This window comes from Penicillium antarcticum, assembly GCF_028974205.1.
Source record: "Penicillium antarcticum strain IBT 31339 chromosome Unknown utg000009l_segment0_segment0, whole genome shotgun sequence".
NCBI lineage: Eukaryota > Fungi > Ascomycota > Eurotiomycetes > Eurotiales > Aspergillaceae > Penicillium > Penicillium antarcticum.
Genome location: NW_026695307.1, coordinates 2,907,890 through 2,924,030, shown reverse-complemented (window position 1 = coordinate 2,924,030; position 16,141 = coordinate 2,907,890). Strand labels below are relative to the sequence as shown.

The window sequence follows — 16,141 nt, the reverse complement described above, 5'->3', positions numbered from 1 at the left end:
ATTGGTGTTTCTTCTTTCTTGCTCTTTGCTCTTGTTTCTTGTCCTTATTTGTATTGCTCTAAGATGTTTAATGGTTATGTTGCTGTGTGTACATAAGTTATCCTTATCCTTACATCTGACATGTATATTCCCTTTTTTATTTGGTGTAATGCTTTCGAGACTATAACTTTCATTATAACGTTAGTAGGGCTAATAAATGTCAACTTAACTGCTAGTCTTGAGCTTTTTTTTATTTTATAGTCAGCTGTTAGGTTGGGAAGCAATGCAATACAGTCCAATAAACTTTAGGAATTATATTTGAAAAGAAAATAAAACCATGTCCCGCGAAGATAGTATAAAATTACCAATTGAAATAATCAAAGACAAAAAAATATATTGCTGTGCATCATCCGTGAATCGAACACGGGCCTCGTCGATGGCAACGACGAATTCTACCACTAGACCAATGATGCTAGTTGTGTGGTTATCTGTGCGCAAGAAGAAATATGTTCACATGCTCGTTTATCCTATTTGTGCGGGGCTTGTGTTCCACATAGAAATGTAAACATTTGAATTGTGGTTAAGAAGAACGGTTCTTTTCTTGTTAGGTTGGTTTTTATGGGTTTGACGGGCACATGAGCTGTATATTACTGCTAAATCCTTCAAAATATCATCAAGTATCGGTTCATTGGGTAGATCGTTGATTTGTGAAAAATTTGTGGAGATATATATTTTGTAGCCCTCAGTACGTCAGTAACCACGCTGAACCGAGTACTCCTACTTTGAATGTAAATACCCATATAAATATCCAGACACGGGAGGTACATAGAAAGATCACGTCTTGTACTACTCCAAGTTCTCAATACCCCAGCTGTGATAATTCTAAATTGCGCATCAGATTCTTGTATAGGTCAAATTACCCTTTTCCCACCCAATTCCACAACAGGTATTTAGATACTGTATCGTACCCCTAAACCTGTCATAAACCACCTGAAGTGTCAAAAACATTGCTCCCTTGCTATAGACGGCATTGGTCAAACCCCTATGGAGTACAAAGTCTTGCCTATACGGGACAAAACACTTAGTCTTTATCACCATCATCGCCTTTTCCAGAGCCTCCACACCAGTACTCGAAGCTGCGTAGACCTTTACTACCATCCTAGTAATATCGGGCAACAGTGACTCCAGATATTGATCGCTTCGACTTTGACACCGTGCGAAACTCTAGCTAGGGATAGAAGTACCGCCAAAAGAATACCAGTGCGGTTTCTTCCCATGGAGCAGTGTACAAGAGATACTTCACCCGGGCTGTTGAGGATTTGAAGAGCATGTTGCAAAAGACGGATTCTCGACTAGCTGGATCTGGAAGCGGTTTTTAGGAGATGGGATCAGCAGATGCTTGAAGAAATCATATCGAAGATTGGGGCGATATGCGAGACTGGGTTAAGCAAGGATATTTTTACCCGGTTATTGTCTAAATACTTCGAAGATCCGCGGTGATTCTTTTATTTGAATGACTATCGAGGCGCGACAAAAAGCGGCATGAGATGCCTTCGACTGGAACTCTGTACTATTGCACAGCAAGTCTCCACTACAGCCGGCCATGAGAATACATCTATAACAAAGAAGTACTTCAGTCTACTAGACACCTACACTGAGAAAAATCAACAAAAAGGATTTAAAAGTCGCTCATAATACAGAAAAAAAAAAAAAAAAAAAAAAAAAAACGAATAAAACGGATGGAAAATCACAATAAAAACGAAAAGAGGCATCGACTAATCATCCCACTCCTCATCCAGTTGGTCTATTAGCCGGTTCTCGGCATCCACATCGCGTCCCTGGCCACGTCCTCCACGTCCTCCGATGGCTCCGATGACACCGCCACGACCGCCATCGGAGTTTGCGCGCACATAGCCGCTGTTTGAGCGGGAGCGGTTGATACGGCAGATGTTGCCTACTGATGAAAAGAAAATGATGAACATGTCCTGTTAGTAGAGAGATGGTCAGCCTCCTGTAGTCGTAGTTAATTGTCGCCACCAGAAATGTGCAATGGAAGGAATGTTGCTGGTATAATGGAATGGATCACGTCAATGAGTGAGTCTATGCAGGACTTGTCCCTCGATCAAAAGTTCGAGTGTATGGAATCAGTGGTCCACTGACAAGGACTGAGGGACTGTTCGCTTGCATAAATCATGAAGTATTGCTCCAAGCATGAGAAATGATAGACTGTGATCGACACAGAGGAAAAATGACATGGTGACCATAATGAGAGAGAGAATGGAAGGAAAGCAGTCAAAAAGAGTAATCTATGACCGTAAACAAACAAGGAAACAAATGGAACAAGCAAACGCCAACCATCTCCCCGAAGCGATTGGTCTCCAGACCAGCTAGAGTGTTCAATCTATCCTTGATATAGGCAGTACTGCCCCATTTGAATCCCGAAACTTGCGTGACGCCACATTGCCATATCTGAATCTGCGACGAGACCAACAAGGGATCACTGTCAAGACACTTACTTTGACAAAGTCGAAGACTCCGGCCCAGAGGCTGAAGTTCGGGCATTGGCGCCAGCCACGTTGATGCATGACTGTTCGTTGGTAGGCGCAGCCACCAATCAGATACACCGCCACGGCAATCAGCATGCTAGATAAGATGTCAGTATGGCTTGTATACCCCAGTGTATAGTTGGGGAATAGAGCTGCTCACATCACACCGAAGACACCGCCGGGTCCCAGACCTCCAGCGTGAGGGTCTACGGCAATTCCACCACAAGCCGCTGAGCTGCGGACTTCAAAGAAGTATGTGCATGAATCCAGAGTGCCGACAAAAGAAGGGGTGGCCATGCTTGCCGGTGCATCGCGGTCACAAAGGAACGACATGATAGTCGACTTGTGTCGCGTCGAGGCATTGGAACTGCTCATGCTACCCTCCTCTGGACACGGCGAGCCATTGGTGTAATTGAGGACGAGTTTGCGGCCACGGAAGAAGGGTTCAGACGCTTGTTCTCTGGGTGTGATATAACCATTAGCATACTGAACAGACATAGATCCACAGATTGGGCCGATTGGGTAATGAACTGCCATACCCTATGGAATATACTTTATCATCCCGCTCGTAATAAGCACTGACGTTCTTCCACCGCGACGCCTCTATGCCGACCACCTCCGTCACGTTCTCAATCACCGGCGCGCAGATGTTGATTGTGAAGTTAGCTGGGTAATCATGGCCCTTGGCGTGCCAGCTGTCATCCCGCGCATCCTTGACGACCTTCTTGCCGTCCTTCAGTTCCGGCGGAGATAACGAGATCGCGCTGAGATCAAAGTACAGGCCGGTAGTCGGGGAGCGAGCGACACATGGTGAATCGTCATTGAGATGGGAGGAGCCGGCGTTGGAGAGACCGAGGACTGAGGATAGGAGAAACAGGGCGGAATGAGCGGAGCTCAGCTTCATGGCTGAGGCGATCTGGCCTAGACCGTAGAGTACAGAAATGAGACAAGAGAATGAATAGTGGAGAAAGAGAATGTGGTGCAGTCACTGCAGTTTGTTGATGCCTGCGCAGTGGTTGGCAGTGGTGAAGGGCCAAGAGTCTCGAGTGGCTTACGTAGCATTCAATGCGGAGAAGAGGTTCTGCGGCTTTGGATGTTCCGGCATCATACGCGGAGTTCAGCGCAATATTTAGCTGCCTATCTCCCCCTCAGGATTATTTCCCTTGCTCATCATTGGCGCATATTTGCTACGCTATCTACCATGCCTGCCAAGAATTCCAAAAAAAATCCCGTGCAACCAGTGCCTGAAAAGCGTGGTTATGAATTTGGTGGCCCGTATGTATCTTGGAGATACCCTTGAAGGATATTGACTGACAATTATAACAGCCTCGGTGCGTTCGGCATTGTCTTCGGTCTCCCAATTCTGATCTACCTCTTTACCTTTGTCTGCAATGATGTCTCTGGCTGTCCCGCACCGGGCCTCCTGAGCCCCTCGACCTTGTCGCTCGACCAATTGAAGCGCGAAGTGGGCTGGCCCAAGGAGGGATTCACTGCGCTTTATGATACTGAGGTTACCCTGTGGACATTGAGCTACTATGTCTTCAGCCTGTTCTTGCAGGTCTTCCTCCCCGGTCAGGAGGCCGAGGGCTCTGTGCTGGCGTGCGGAGGCAAGCTGAAGTACAAATTCAATGGTATGCGACAAAATGCCTCACATACGAAGCATTCGTGCTAACCTGGTTTATAATATAGCCTTCCCCTCTGCCATCATTATCCTCTCAGGCCTCGCCGGAGGCACCTACCTCTACGGAGCCGACTTTGTGGTGTGGACTTTTCTGTGGGACAACTATATCCAGGTGATCACTGCCAATCTGTTGATCTCCTCCTCGATCGCCATGTTTGTCTACCTCAAGAGCTTCACAGTTCCAGAGGCTGGAAAGCTCAACCCCAGCCTGCGCGAGTTGGCACCCGGTGGCCACACCGGCAATGTGCTCTATGACTTCTTCATTGGCCGTGAGCTCAACCCTCGCATTACTCTCCCAATTCCCTTCGTCAGCGAGGCGTCGCGCACCATCGATATCAAGGTGTTCATGGAGATGAGACCTGGCCTGCTTGGATGGACTATCCTGAACCTGTCCAATGTTGCCCACCAGTACCGAACCTACGGCTACGTCACTGACTCTATTGTCCTGGTCACCATCTTCCAGGCCTTCTACATCTTGGATGCCCTGTACATGGAGCCAGCTATCATGACTACCATGGACGTTATCATGGACGGATTCGGCTTCATGTTGTCCTTCGGTGACGTGGTCTGGGTTCCCCATGTGTACAGCATCCAGAGTCGCTATCTCTCCGTCTTCCCATATGAGCTGGGTCTGACCGGTATTGCCGTTGTGCTGGGTGTTACTGCTGTCGGATACTCGATTTTCCGCGGTGCTAATAACCAGAAGAACCGTTTCCGCACCAACCCCAACGACCCGCGTGTTAAGAACGTCAAGTACATCGAGACTGCCGCCGGATCCAAGCTGATGATCTCTGGTTGGTGGGGTCTGGCACGTCACATCAACTACTTGGGTGACTGGACCATGTCGTGGGCTTACTGCCTGCCCACTGGTGTTGCAGGCTACGTTTTGATTGAGAGCATCAATCCTGCTAGCGGTGAGCTTCAAAAGCAGGCCGTACAGACACCCGAGGCTCGTGGCTGGGGTATGATCTTCACCTATTTCTACATGGTGTACTTCGGCGTCTTGTTGATCCACCGTGAGATGCGTGATGAGGAGAAGTGCGAGAAGAAGTATGGTGCTGACTGGAAACGCTATACCTCTATTGTGCGCAGCCGCATCATTCCTGGAATCTACTAAGGTAGTCTTCAACCCTTTCTTTCTCTGGGATCGCTTGGATTCAACCTGTTATTATACCTAATTTTTGAGCATGGATAGCACCTAATCACTCCCCTTTCAAGATCATCAGCCCATGTTGGCGCTCGTGATATCGAGGAGCTTACGACTGGCTTAGGCCACCTGTATTGTTTACTTAATACTGTCTTCTGGGGGTTAAAAAATGTATTTTACAAGGACCATCTGTTCAAATAAGTAAGCCAAAACAAGAGAGAAGAACATTCAGTTCTGCATTCAGATTTTTGTCACTAGCTAAGAACAAACGAGACTAAGGTCAATGTTGGGAACATCTGACTCTCTCCCCATACTACATTCAGTTGAACCATTAAATTCCCAATATGAGACTGAAGTCGGCCCCATTCCTCTTCCACATTAGCGTCAGTATTGTCACCTCCTCTAACCTGGAAACAGATTGAGATGAGCCTTGAGATCATCAACGAAAGCCCCCGAAACCACCGCCATATCCTTGTCAGTGCCATTCAAGAAGTCACCCTAGACACACTTGTCAACAAAACCAGCAAACCACTCACGAGTCCGTCTGGCCACCGCTAAGTCCACCCGCTGCTGCTCGAACCGATTCAACACAGGATCCTTATCGAAACCGTCCAGATCCCCCATTATGGTGTTCTTATGAGCTCAGGCGAAGCTGCCAGCTTTATTGCCTTCTCGGCCATGTACTTCTTGAATGACACGAGCACCTCCTCGTACCCAAAATAGCCACCGGTGGTATCGAGGACCCATTTCTCATTGCCCTTGGGCAGTGTCACAACCAAAGCAGTGTGAAGAGTCTCCTTCGTGCTTCCTGGAACGAGCCGAGCTCGCAATGGGCGGACCTTGTCATCAGTTTTCATGAAGATATCGACGATCTGGACCTTTGAGCATACTTCTGCTGGAAGTTAGCTATTATTCATCTATGCCGAGTATATGTCAATAGGCTCTTACCTTTGAGTAGTCTCCTAGTCAACGGACCCAACAGGCGTGCAGCTGTTGTGCACTGATTATGGACCAAAGCCGCCAGCTTGTGGAAAGGGTTGGAGGTGACATGGTCAGGGAAATGGAAGCGCTTAGAAAGATCCATGTTGGGGTAGCACTCCCTGTGCAGGTTGAGGGTTCCCTTGTGAGTCGGCTAGTCCTTCTTGAGGCAGTCATTGCTGCAGTAATAAACATCTGGGGCATCTCCTGCGTGGTACTCGGGCGAGTCCTTGCAGCCGGCGCATTTCTGCCTTGTCTTCGCACCACAACCTGCACATTTGGTTAGTTTAGGAGCCTCCTCACGCTGAGACTTGAGATGTTTGTTGCCCATGGTTGCTGGAGAGGCATCGAGGAAAAACGCTTTTTTGGTCTGATTCTGGCTTTTATAATTGGAACAAACGTGTGCATCAAACGGTACAAACGATACGCGCAGAGCAAACGCTCATTTTCTCATAGCACAAGCTCTGCGCTCTTCATAGTCATTAAGTTTTTCGGGATGAAGCGTGCTCGATGATTAAACTCCAGTACTGAGGTTCTATACTTCGCCATTTAGACACAAGTGGGACTTATCTCCTGTTCTCAATGCCTGCATTGAAATGATTTTCTAGACATACTTCTAGGCCGCAGCTTTGGGTATATCACGTTTCCGTTTCTTCTGGTCAACCAACACATCCAAACCCCAACTCTCATCCCCTGAATTCGGGGCCCAGCCCTTGAGAACTTGTTTAGCATCCTTGATGGCCTGTATACGAATATGCAATGGATCCTTAGAATCAATCGCTTGTTTTAAGTCCTGGTAGATGACAATCCCCGACTCATTCCGTTGACCTGTACCAGCATGTACCTCTCCACTCTTAAGAGCACCCGGTGACTCGGTTACCGAGGTGCCGTCTCGATCAATATGGTGGAAATGAGTAAGATCAATATCTTCGAATAGAGACCAAAGTTTTGCTCTGGACAAGGCCGAGGCTCCCCGTTTTCCAGGCGAGGATGCACGATTGCCCTGTTTCACGCCGTTGATGACGGTTTCATATAAACCAGTCTGGGAACGAGCTAAATGTGGCAAATTCTTGCTTCCAGTATCCATGATCGCAGGGGATAAGTGTTGATATGTAGGCGCCAGGGTCCACACGGCGCTCACATTCCCTGGCTTGCACTTTTTAGGGCTGACCACTGGGGTCGAGTTGCCGTTTTCTTCTTCCGACGACATCGTCGGGTTTATTATGGTCTTTGGTTTGAAGAAAGGCCATAGAGTTGTGATTTCTTCACTAGGCACCGGAAGAACTTCAAATGGACGGAACTGATACCCCGCTGCGCTGCCATCTGTCCTCGTTGCAACAGGCCACGACCTTCCCACAAGAGGCTGCATGCGACCCTGTGCCCCAAAGCATCGATCAAAACCAACTTGCGAAATTTCATCCTCAGGAAGAACAAGACCAGCGATATATGAATTCTCAGTAGGAGCAACCAACCGGCTAGTCTCGCACGAAAGCAAGGATGAGACTTGCCGTAATGCAAGTTTGTCAGAACACGACTTGCTGCGGGTTGATTCAGCATCCGTCCGTGCTGGCTTTCGACGTACAACTCCAAGAAGAGAGAAATGAGCGCGACCATCAAGAAGTTTATCTGCATCTGAAGGGCCCAATTCTTGGCTCTCTGATGAAGATATTGGTTGACGGAGGACTTCCCATGGCGTTGCGTCTTCTTGGGATGCCATGCAGAGCTCCATGCTTGCATCGCCACATGGAGCACATGTGCAATACATGTAGATCTTTATATCAGGGTGGAACTCGAAAGGCGGCCATTCTGTGGATGATTTTGACGTATCATCATCTTGTTCAGCCTGCCTCCGTCGGATGAAGGGCGAAAAAGGAATTTCCGGACTCTCGGAGTTAAACTTATAATGACTCTTGGCTGAGTGCCTCTCTACAGACAAGAGGCCATTGCATTCTGTCAGAAGCCAATAATTGAATGCTCGCATGGCTAATATCTCAGCATGGCAATCGTGTAGTACAAGACCCTTACAGCGTGGGATGTGAGACGCCGAAAGACATTTGGCGCCAGTGCTACATAATTGTTAGTCTGGTTCTATATCGGCGGTCTGCATATGTGCTTTCGGCACACTTGTCATCGTTCAAAACTTACGTGACTGCTATGCAGCTCAGAGTTTCTGATGTTGTGCCTTGTCCTATCCACAAACGAGTGAGTTTTGTCTAGTAGTCATAAGGTAGATTTCAACCTACCTTTCACAATCACAATACCAGTCATCGGAACCCATTCTCTTGATCCGTCTGGATAGATGGTGGGTTTACTGCGCGTTGGTAAAGCATCGAAATGTTTATGAACCAGCGATGCTATTCGGGATGGCAATAAGCGGCCATGTGCCTGATTAGACATTGGAATAAACAAAGATTCAAATACTATCTAAAACAAAGAAATGATTCGTGATCAAAAGCGCCAAACCTCAAAATGATCTTGACATCACGTGATGAGATATATTTTGAGCCTCAGGTGTCAACCATATTTCCCTCGATTCTTCATAGCTTCCCGGCCCTCTCCAACGCAATCAACCCACCCACATTTCACAATGGCCGACAAGCTCCGCACCATCCAGAACCTCGAGGCCCTCCAAGCCCGCTACATTGGTACCGGTCACGCCGATACCACAAAGTACGAATGGACCTCCAACATCCTCCGTGACAGTTATTCCTCCTACGTCGGCCACCCTCCCCTGCTGTCCTACATGGCCGTTGGCATGGGCGAGCCCAAGGAGAAAGTGCGCGCTATGATGCTGGAGAAGATGGTCAGAGGCGCCGGAAATCCGCCAGAGGTATGTGATACCCTTAGTGTCTTTACGACTACCAGGACGATCAACGACTAACAGTGTTTTGTACAGACTCAAGAGTAGTACCACTCACTTGTGGCTTCTTTTGATTCTTCGTTCTCTCTATACCCCACCCCGCGCGCGTCTTTGCCCTTCGAAGGCTCATCCATGACATTTGCTATTTAATGTAGCAGCTCATGCAGTGAGATTGTTGAATCGTTACACCGGTTTTGGAAATTACCAACACATACGATTTCTCGAATTTCATAACGACCAATTACGAAGTGCCTCCCCATGGAAACGAATATCTAAGTTCGAAATTTGTAAAGGGCAATCCCAGCATTCAAGCGATCCCAGTGAAACAACCTCTCGTCATGGGCTCGGAGAAGTGCTCGGAACCTTGATTACAAGGACCAGAAAGGACTCGAGCTGCTTGTATCGGATTAATTCGCGAGTTCTCTTAGAGCAGATCGGGTCCATCGACATTCATGCTACAGAAAGCATTGCAAGTGGGTAGTCAGTGTGACTGCAGTGTTTTGAGTGGCCTAGCCGGGCTATCTGTGTCAAGTTTCAACCCAGCCACTGAGTCCAATCCTCGCAGATAGTTCAGACTAGAAAATCAAGCAGGCAGCTGCTGTACTGCAGTATACTCCCACCCCAAGCAAGCAAACGCCCAATATAAAAGTTGATAAAACGTATCAGTTAGACCTCTGAAGCAATAGGCCAAGGCAGGAAAGTAGTTACATCCCGAAACACAACCCAGACATACTCAGGTACCCATGACACGCGCAGAAACAAAAGCATGAAACACTTGGCCATGTACGTACAAAAACCATATTTCACTCCTGCTCCCCTTTCGCAGCCAATTTAGTATTCTCAGCCTGCAACGAAGAAACAAGATCAACCCATTTCTGCCGCTCAGTCCTGAGCGTCCGAACCTCCTTCTTAAGATCGGAGATCTCCTGCTTAAGCCCCTCAACCTCACACTTAGACTTAGTCTTCTCCTCCTTCTTGAGTTCCGAAATCTCCTGCTTAAGCGTCTCAACCTCAGACTTGGACTTTGATTTTTCAGAGCGCTCCGCATCCTTCTTTTGCCTCGCTTCAATCTTCGACGCAGTCTTCAACTGACTAGCCTCGACCTTGCGCAACTGCTTCAGCAACTTCGATTCCTCATTGAAGAGTGACGAAGCGGCTTTGTGGAAGTGCGCTGGTGGTTCGGGTGTCTGTGTCTGCGATGATTGGCCATCACTGCTCTCGGTTCCTTGCGTTATTGAGCTCTGGCTATGTTTGTGTTTATGGCTGTGTTTGATTGAGCTGGCGGGCGTCGAGGACCGGTTTGTTGCTGCGCGTTTGCGCATTGCGCCTGTCTCGCTGTCTGCTTCAGTTATACCCTTGAGGGGTGTTCCTGGTGCGGTTGGAGGCTGAGATGGGAGATGGAGTTTCTCGAGTTCGACGCGGACAGTGTCTAGTTTGGCTTCGATTTCGCGTTTGCGTAGGGCTTGCTTTGCGAGGTCTTTTTCGTGGGAGGTGAGTTTGCCTGTTTTGGTCATTTTCATCAGTTCGTCGGGTGGCATGTTGGTGTGTGTGATCTCGTCGACGACGGGTGTTGCTAGGTCTGAATGAGCGGAAGAGAATGAGACGTGATCTTGCGTGGGCTCGACATCCAGGAATTTGCTCTGCCCGGCGTTGTTCGATTTTGAAAGTGCTGCAGTATCTACATCACCTTGGAAAGTCTGTGTTCCGCCCGTGTGAGCCGCTGCCTCATGATAAGGCATGTAGCCTTGGATTTGAGGTGCGAATCGTTGGTAGCCGGTGTTGAGCAAACCGGTAACACTGGCAATCAGACCATGATGTGAGTGATCGCCGTCACTGAGTGAGTCGTACTCCGATTCCGATTCCGAGTTGTCCTCATCAGTACCGGCTTCGTTGACAGACTCTCGGGATTTAGCCTCAGGGGATTTAGCCTCAGTACCAGCTAAGGCAGTTGTAGATCCTGAACTCGAGCTCTTCTCTTCATCTTGTGGCTTATCCTCTTGAATAGCCCATTTGATAAACTTGGCGGCATCAGTTCCCACGCTTCTAGGTGTTCCCTTGTCCACCATCCAGCGGGGAATGCTGCCACCAGGGTCGCTTCTAGTGACCATAATCCACTCAACTGGATTCATTCCCTCATCTTCAGGCTCTCCGGAGGCTTCACCCTGTTCAGGATGTTGCGAATCAGGAGACGAGGAATCACTCTTCTTCTTACTCTTCTGACTAGAAGAGCTACTCTCACTTCCATCCTTCTTCGGAATCTCTCGAATCAGCTCGACAGACTCATAATTTCCACGGGTATAGCCCTGCTTATGCGGCACATCAGGGTGGTCACAAGGCTTCGAGATCATCATCCAACTGCGCCCAGGCTGCTTACTCCCACCAACCCGCAACCCAGAATCAGAATTGACAATCATAGCCACGAAGTCGCGCGGCGCAGTGGGCTTGGGGAACTGCGCTGATACATGGTAAACCATCAAATGGCCTAGCTCGGACCCATCCGCATCCTTGACTTCGATGGTCTCAACCTTCTCTTCGGCACCGATACCCCGGATACTGTTATCGGGAGTCTGTCCCTTATGAATCTTCCTCTGGTTGACTTTGAGCGTCTCGTCATACTCGCTGGACATCTTCTCGCGCCAGCGCGAGAACGGTAGCCCCGCGTGTACACTCCGCCGGCCGAACCATGAACCACCGCCATCGGTCGCGGATAATTTCCACAATGTCACGTCTAGCGGGTTGTCCTTGGGTCCGCCTACCTTTACTGGCTTTCCCCATTGCTTCTGTAACTCGGTGATTTCGGGGTCGGTTTCGCCGACGCGGGAAGATGAAGGGACGATCCGAGGAGCGGAGGGAGCTGCCGCTTCGTAGTCCAGGTGTGGATAGTCTTCAGCTTCGGAAAGTGGAGGGTCTGGAAGCGATTCTGCTACTAGTCGGCTGTGTTTGAAGAGGTCGCGCATGTAGTCTCGCAGTTCGTCCGGAGACTGGGGAACGTCATCCCAGGATGTGGGTTTGAGGCATTGAAGTGCCTCATGGAGAGTGGCCATAGGTGCGATTGGAGAGTATCTGGCGCTTCTGTTGCTGTTGCTGTGTCGGCGTGTGAGGGCGAGGGGTCGTGGTGATGTTGGTTCCAAGCCACTAACTGCCAGCAGTGCGGTTACGGCTGGATCAGGCGGCGGGGGCGGGGTAAGCGGCAAGCGCGAAGATTCCAGAAGATTTGAGGTTTGAAGAAGGCAAATTGGCGATGTTCTTCTCAGTTTGCGTCTGCAGGATAATGATGCGTTGAGCTGGTGATAGCGGATCGATATCCTCGTGGTCCACGTCCGGTAAGGGGATGTCGGCGATGAGAGGTAAACAGGTGGAGAACAACAAACAATTGAATATAAACAGAGCCCAGAATGCAGGTACTGGCCACATATAAGGAGTTGATAATCTACTCGACTTATGATGCAGTGCTGGTTTTCTTGGCACCGTGATTGACGTCATACGGGGTCGTGGGGTAAGTATATTTATTCTTGATCCTGGAGCGACGACTTGCCTATTATTTTGACGATCTTCTACTTAAAGGATCATTGAATTTTAGAATACTTGACTCTGATGGGAAATTGTGAGTGACACCTATATTAATACCTGATATGGCAGGCAAACACGTTACAGCATGCCCCCTAACCGTAGATCATCAAGCCCCATAGTTCTTTGGCATGAAACAGGACTGGAAGTACCGGTGAGCCTGTACTTTGAGTATAAATAGAGTGTATGATTTACGAATATGAAGAGAGAAACTGGACTTTGTATGCTCTTTTCAAACTAAACTCAAGATACATACACATTTGGACTAAGCTGCTGACGGATCAACAAAGAAATCGGAAGAAGAGAAGCAACCAGTGCAAGGGACCAGCCCCTCGATCTGACAGACCAAAAGGAGTGAATCAACCAGATCGAGCGTCTGATTCTCGGTGCCGGGAAAAAGAATGAAGAACGGGCTCTCTCATCCAGTGAAAGAGCCCACCGGCTGACCGAGCATATCCAGGAATTCCTAAAACCCAGCCTGGACGATAGGGGACGAACCTATTAATCGTCAAATATGGTCTTTGAATGTGAGATCGTGGCTCAGAGGATAGAGATGACAACCTTTAAACTCGTTGCTCCGGACGGGTGGGATGGATCCCAGGTCACAGACCCAAGGGGAATCCGGTTTCATCGCCCTTTGCGCTCGGTACCCGCCACAGGCGGATAAACTCGAGGCTGGCGGAGTCATAAGGTAGTCATCTCTCACTCGTATTGCTTGATCGCCACATCCAAGAACGATAAATGAACCAAAGGGGAAAACCAACCAAACATCGCAGATGCAAGGAGAGTTATGCCGTCGTGTAGAAATATCCTCCAATCCCCTACAAAAGCAGAGTATTGGCCAGTCTGGTACACAGTACCAGAAGGACAGACCTCGGAGGAAGGACGAGAAAACAAAAGTAAACGGCGAACCCAGTCAACCATGTACCCAATGCTCACCATCCTTCATCGAACCACGACATCAGAACTGAAAGCGTAACGATGGATATTCCACATCCAAATTCATATCCCACGCCGTGAGGCAAACCAGGTCTTCATGACATATATGCGGGAAATGACAAAAGAAAAGAAACATAACAAAGAGCCGACCCGCCGCTTCTTGATGCAAAACAAAAGCGAAAGAGGAAAAAAGAACAGAAATCGCTGACGCTGGAATCAAACAGGAAATATCAAAACAAGCGCATGGAAGGATTATTCTGGTTATCATCCAATTTGCAGGAGGGAGTATCACAGATGCACAGAGTCAAATCAAAGAGAGAACGCCGTCGAGGAATGCGAATTGTCGTTGCTTGAATCGGGTTCCCGGGATAGAAGAGAGACGAGATTCGAGAGAGGAGAAAAAGAGGCAAGGAGGAGGCTTATTGACACCGAAAGTTGCGCGCGCCTCTGGTTCTGAAACGATCTACATTCCTTGAACCATTGCTGCACGGGTCTGGAGTGGCTGTAGAGGCGGGCCGACCAGCACCGAGTCTACTCAGTAGACGGGAGCTAGGCGATCATGCCATATGGCAGCGCGGAAAAGTCTCCCCAGCCAAAGCCGCCAAAACCCATGTTCACAGCCGTGCTGCAGGGTTGCACGAGGGTGCTCGGCAACGGCAGTGCGTTGATCGCGGCCGAGGTGGTCGGCATGCAGTCGTAGGACTGGTACGGCGAGGTGGTGTAGGGTTGGCAGTAAGACGGGGTCGGCGATGGAAGATGAGCGTCACTGAAACTGATACTAGCCCAAAGATTCGGATTAGAATCAGCCGTGGCCGGGGTTGGGCTGGGCGACAGTACTTTCCACGACTCGAGGGGCGCCTGAGGCATCGGGGTCTGCCACCAGGTTTCTGGGCCGGTAGAGCTGGGGAGAAGAGGCACAGGGCGCATGATGTCCATCTGTCGGGGTTGGGGGGACTCGAGCCAGACAAAGAGCTTGTCGATGGCTGCCTTGACTTCTGCGCTGCGGCTGCACAGCAGCTCTCCGGCGCCGTCTTCTTCCAGTCCCTCGAGGGCCTCAGCGTTGGTTCGGTAGACGAATTTGTTGGCGGCTTGGACGAACTCCTCCTGTAACTTCTTCAGCTCGGTGTGCTTTCCTGACCAGTCCCATTGGTGACGGGAGGCGTTATCCACTGAGAAGATATCGTTGTAGTAATCGACCAGGGACTCGATCGTCTCCGGGGTCAACTTGAATGCCACTTCGTTACGGGAGACCATGTCAACATGGACGACATAGGCCTCGATGTGGATCATCTGATAGTTGAACAGCCCTTCGATGAGCGGGTTGTCGTCCTTGCGAAGCTTGGCCTCGGGGCCTTTCGGGAATGTCATGGAACACAGCGTCCAGATCGCATTCGACGATGACAGCGTCTCTGTCAGACACCGGGTATGTTGAGTGACATTGTTTAGCGGACGCTTGACTCGGTTGACTCGCTTCAAAGTGGCCGTCAACCACGGCGCAACCTTTCTATTCAGCACCACATTCGGGGATGACCTCGGCGCAAAGGCGGCGGCGGAAGATGGGAGTAAGACTGTTGGCATTATGACTCTGTGGAGGTGATACGACCTGCGTTGGTATGATATAAAAGAATGTAGATAGAATATAAATCATGAAGGCGACATTCGCCCACGCAATATTGTCGGAGGTTGGATTGTAAGGTTAAAGATATTGCATAATCCAAAGTGTATTAAAGTGGGCGAACGCGCAAAAAGGAAAGAAATTAGAATATAAAAAAAAGGAAAGGAGACGTAGAAGTCAAGAGATATAGAAAAGAGAGAAGTTGAGAATAAGAGGGGTGGGACCAAACACAGTGGATTCGATGCACAATAATAGTATTTTTTTTTTCTATAAAGTCTTCGTACTCCGGTTATTCTGGTCGACATGCAGCCAGATGGAGTCAATGTATGGCCGCCTCGGACTCCCCGATCTGCAACTCCCTTCTTCAGTGGCGAGAATGATTCGAAACGAAAAGAATCAATGAGGTCCAACCGAGTATAGTGTTTCATTTCCAGTTCGCACAGTATTCCCAGTCTCACACCTGCGTTGCACGTCCATTTGGACAGAGGCATCTGCAGGATGCCCCAAACTGCAAAAGCTAAGCCCCGATGATCAGCAGAAAAAAATCATAGAGAATGCTCCGAGAGTCTTAGCCAAAATTAGCGGGGAGTTGAAGCCCATTTCTCAGCTGGGCGATGTGCAGATTTGTGCGCCAAGGTTCCCATCTTGAAGACTTTCATAATTTTATAGCCATTTACCGCCAAGCCCTAACTATTCGATCCCACGTTTAGATTCCAGTTTCATTTCTGATGATTCTACAGGGAATAAACAGACTCTGAAACACCTTCATACGCAAGCTCTTAAGGAGGTTGGACCTGTCGAGTAGGATACACACCTCAGCTGATGGAGG

The 16,141-nt window shown here is 49.0% G+C and overlaps 7 protein-coding genes across 7 annotated transcripts; 2 read left to right on the top strand and 5 right to left on the bottom strand.

Annotated features, from left to right (window-relative positions):
• Window positions 1–1,754: 1,754 nt before the first annotated feature.
• On the bottom strand, window positions 1,755–3,429 carry N7508_009468 (uncharacterized protein; the record flags this gene model as incomplete). Its single annotated transcript, XM_058467531.1, has 4 exons — window positions 1,755–1,964; window positions 2,496–2,622; window positions 2,686–2,985; window positions 3,065–3,429. 4 exons carry the CDS (start codon window positions 3,427–3,429, stop codon window positions 1,755–1,757), a joined length of 1,002 nt encoding a protein of 333 aa, XP_058315377.1.
• Window positions 3,430–3,618: 189 nt separating this feature from the next.
• Window positions 3,619–5,323, top strand: erg24B (uncharacterized protein; the record flags this gene model as incomplete). Its single annotated transcript, XM_058467530.1, has 3 exons — window positions 3,619–3,800; window positions 3,852–4,156; window positions 4,215–5,323. 3 exons carry the CDS (start codon window positions 3,619–3,621, stop codon window positions 5,321–5,323), a joined length of 1,596 nt encoding a protein of 531 aa, XP_058315376.1.
• Window positions 5,324–5,976: 653 nt separating this feature from the next.
• N7508_009466 (uncharacterized protein) lies at window positions 5,977–6,437 on the bottom strand (the record flags this gene model as incomplete). Its single annotated transcript, XM_058467529.1, has 2 exons — window positions 5,977–6,245; window positions 6,302–6,437. The coding sequence occupies 2 exons, from the start codon at window positions 6,435–6,437 to the stop codon at window positions 5,977–5,979; spliced, it is 405 nt and encodes a 134-aa protein (XP_058315375.1).
• Window positions 6,438–6,947: 510 nt separating this feature from the next.
• N7508_009465 (tRNA-specific adenosine deaminase) lies at window positions 6,948–8,728 on the bottom strand (the record flags this gene model as incomplete). Its single annotated transcript, XM_058467528.1, has 2 exons — window positions 6,948–8,397; window positions 8,571–8,728. The coding sequence occupies 2 exons, from the start codon at window positions 8,726–8,728 to the stop codon at window positions 6,948–6,950; spliced, it is 1,608 nt and encodes a 535-aa protein (XP_058315374.1).
• Window positions 8,729–8,918: 190 nt separating this feature from the next.
• Window positions 8,919–9,239, top strand: N7508_009464 (splicing factor 3B subunit 5 family protein; the record flags this gene model as incomplete). Its single annotated transcript, XM_058467527.1, has 2 exons — window positions 8,919–9,161; window positions 9,228–9,239. The coding sequence occupies 2 exons, from the start codon at window positions 8,919–8,921 to the stop codon at window positions 9,237–9,239; spliced, it is 255 nt and encodes an 84-aa protein (XP_058315373.1).
• Window positions 9,240–9,994: 755 nt separating this feature from the next.
• N7508_009463 (uncharacterized protein) lies at window positions 9,995–12,235 on the bottom strand (the record flags this gene model as incomplete). The annotated part of the gene is made up of 1 exon (XM_058467526.1): window positions 9,995–12,235. The coding sequence occupies one exon, from the start codon at window positions 12,233–12,235 to the stop codon at window positions 9,995–9,997; it is 2,241 nt and encodes a 746-aa protein (XP_058315372.1).
• A 2,011-nt stretch (window positions 12,236–14,246) lies between these two features.
• On the bottom strand, window positions 14,247–15,275 carry N7508_009462 (uncharacterized protein; the record flags this gene model as incomplete). Its single annotated transcript, XM_058467525.1, has 1 exon — window positions 14,247–15,275. One exon carries the CDS (start codon window positions 15,273–15,275, stop codon window positions 14,247–14,249), a length of 1,029 nt encoding a protein of 342 aa, XP_058315371.1.
• Window positions 15,276–16,141: the final 866 nt, after the last annotated feature.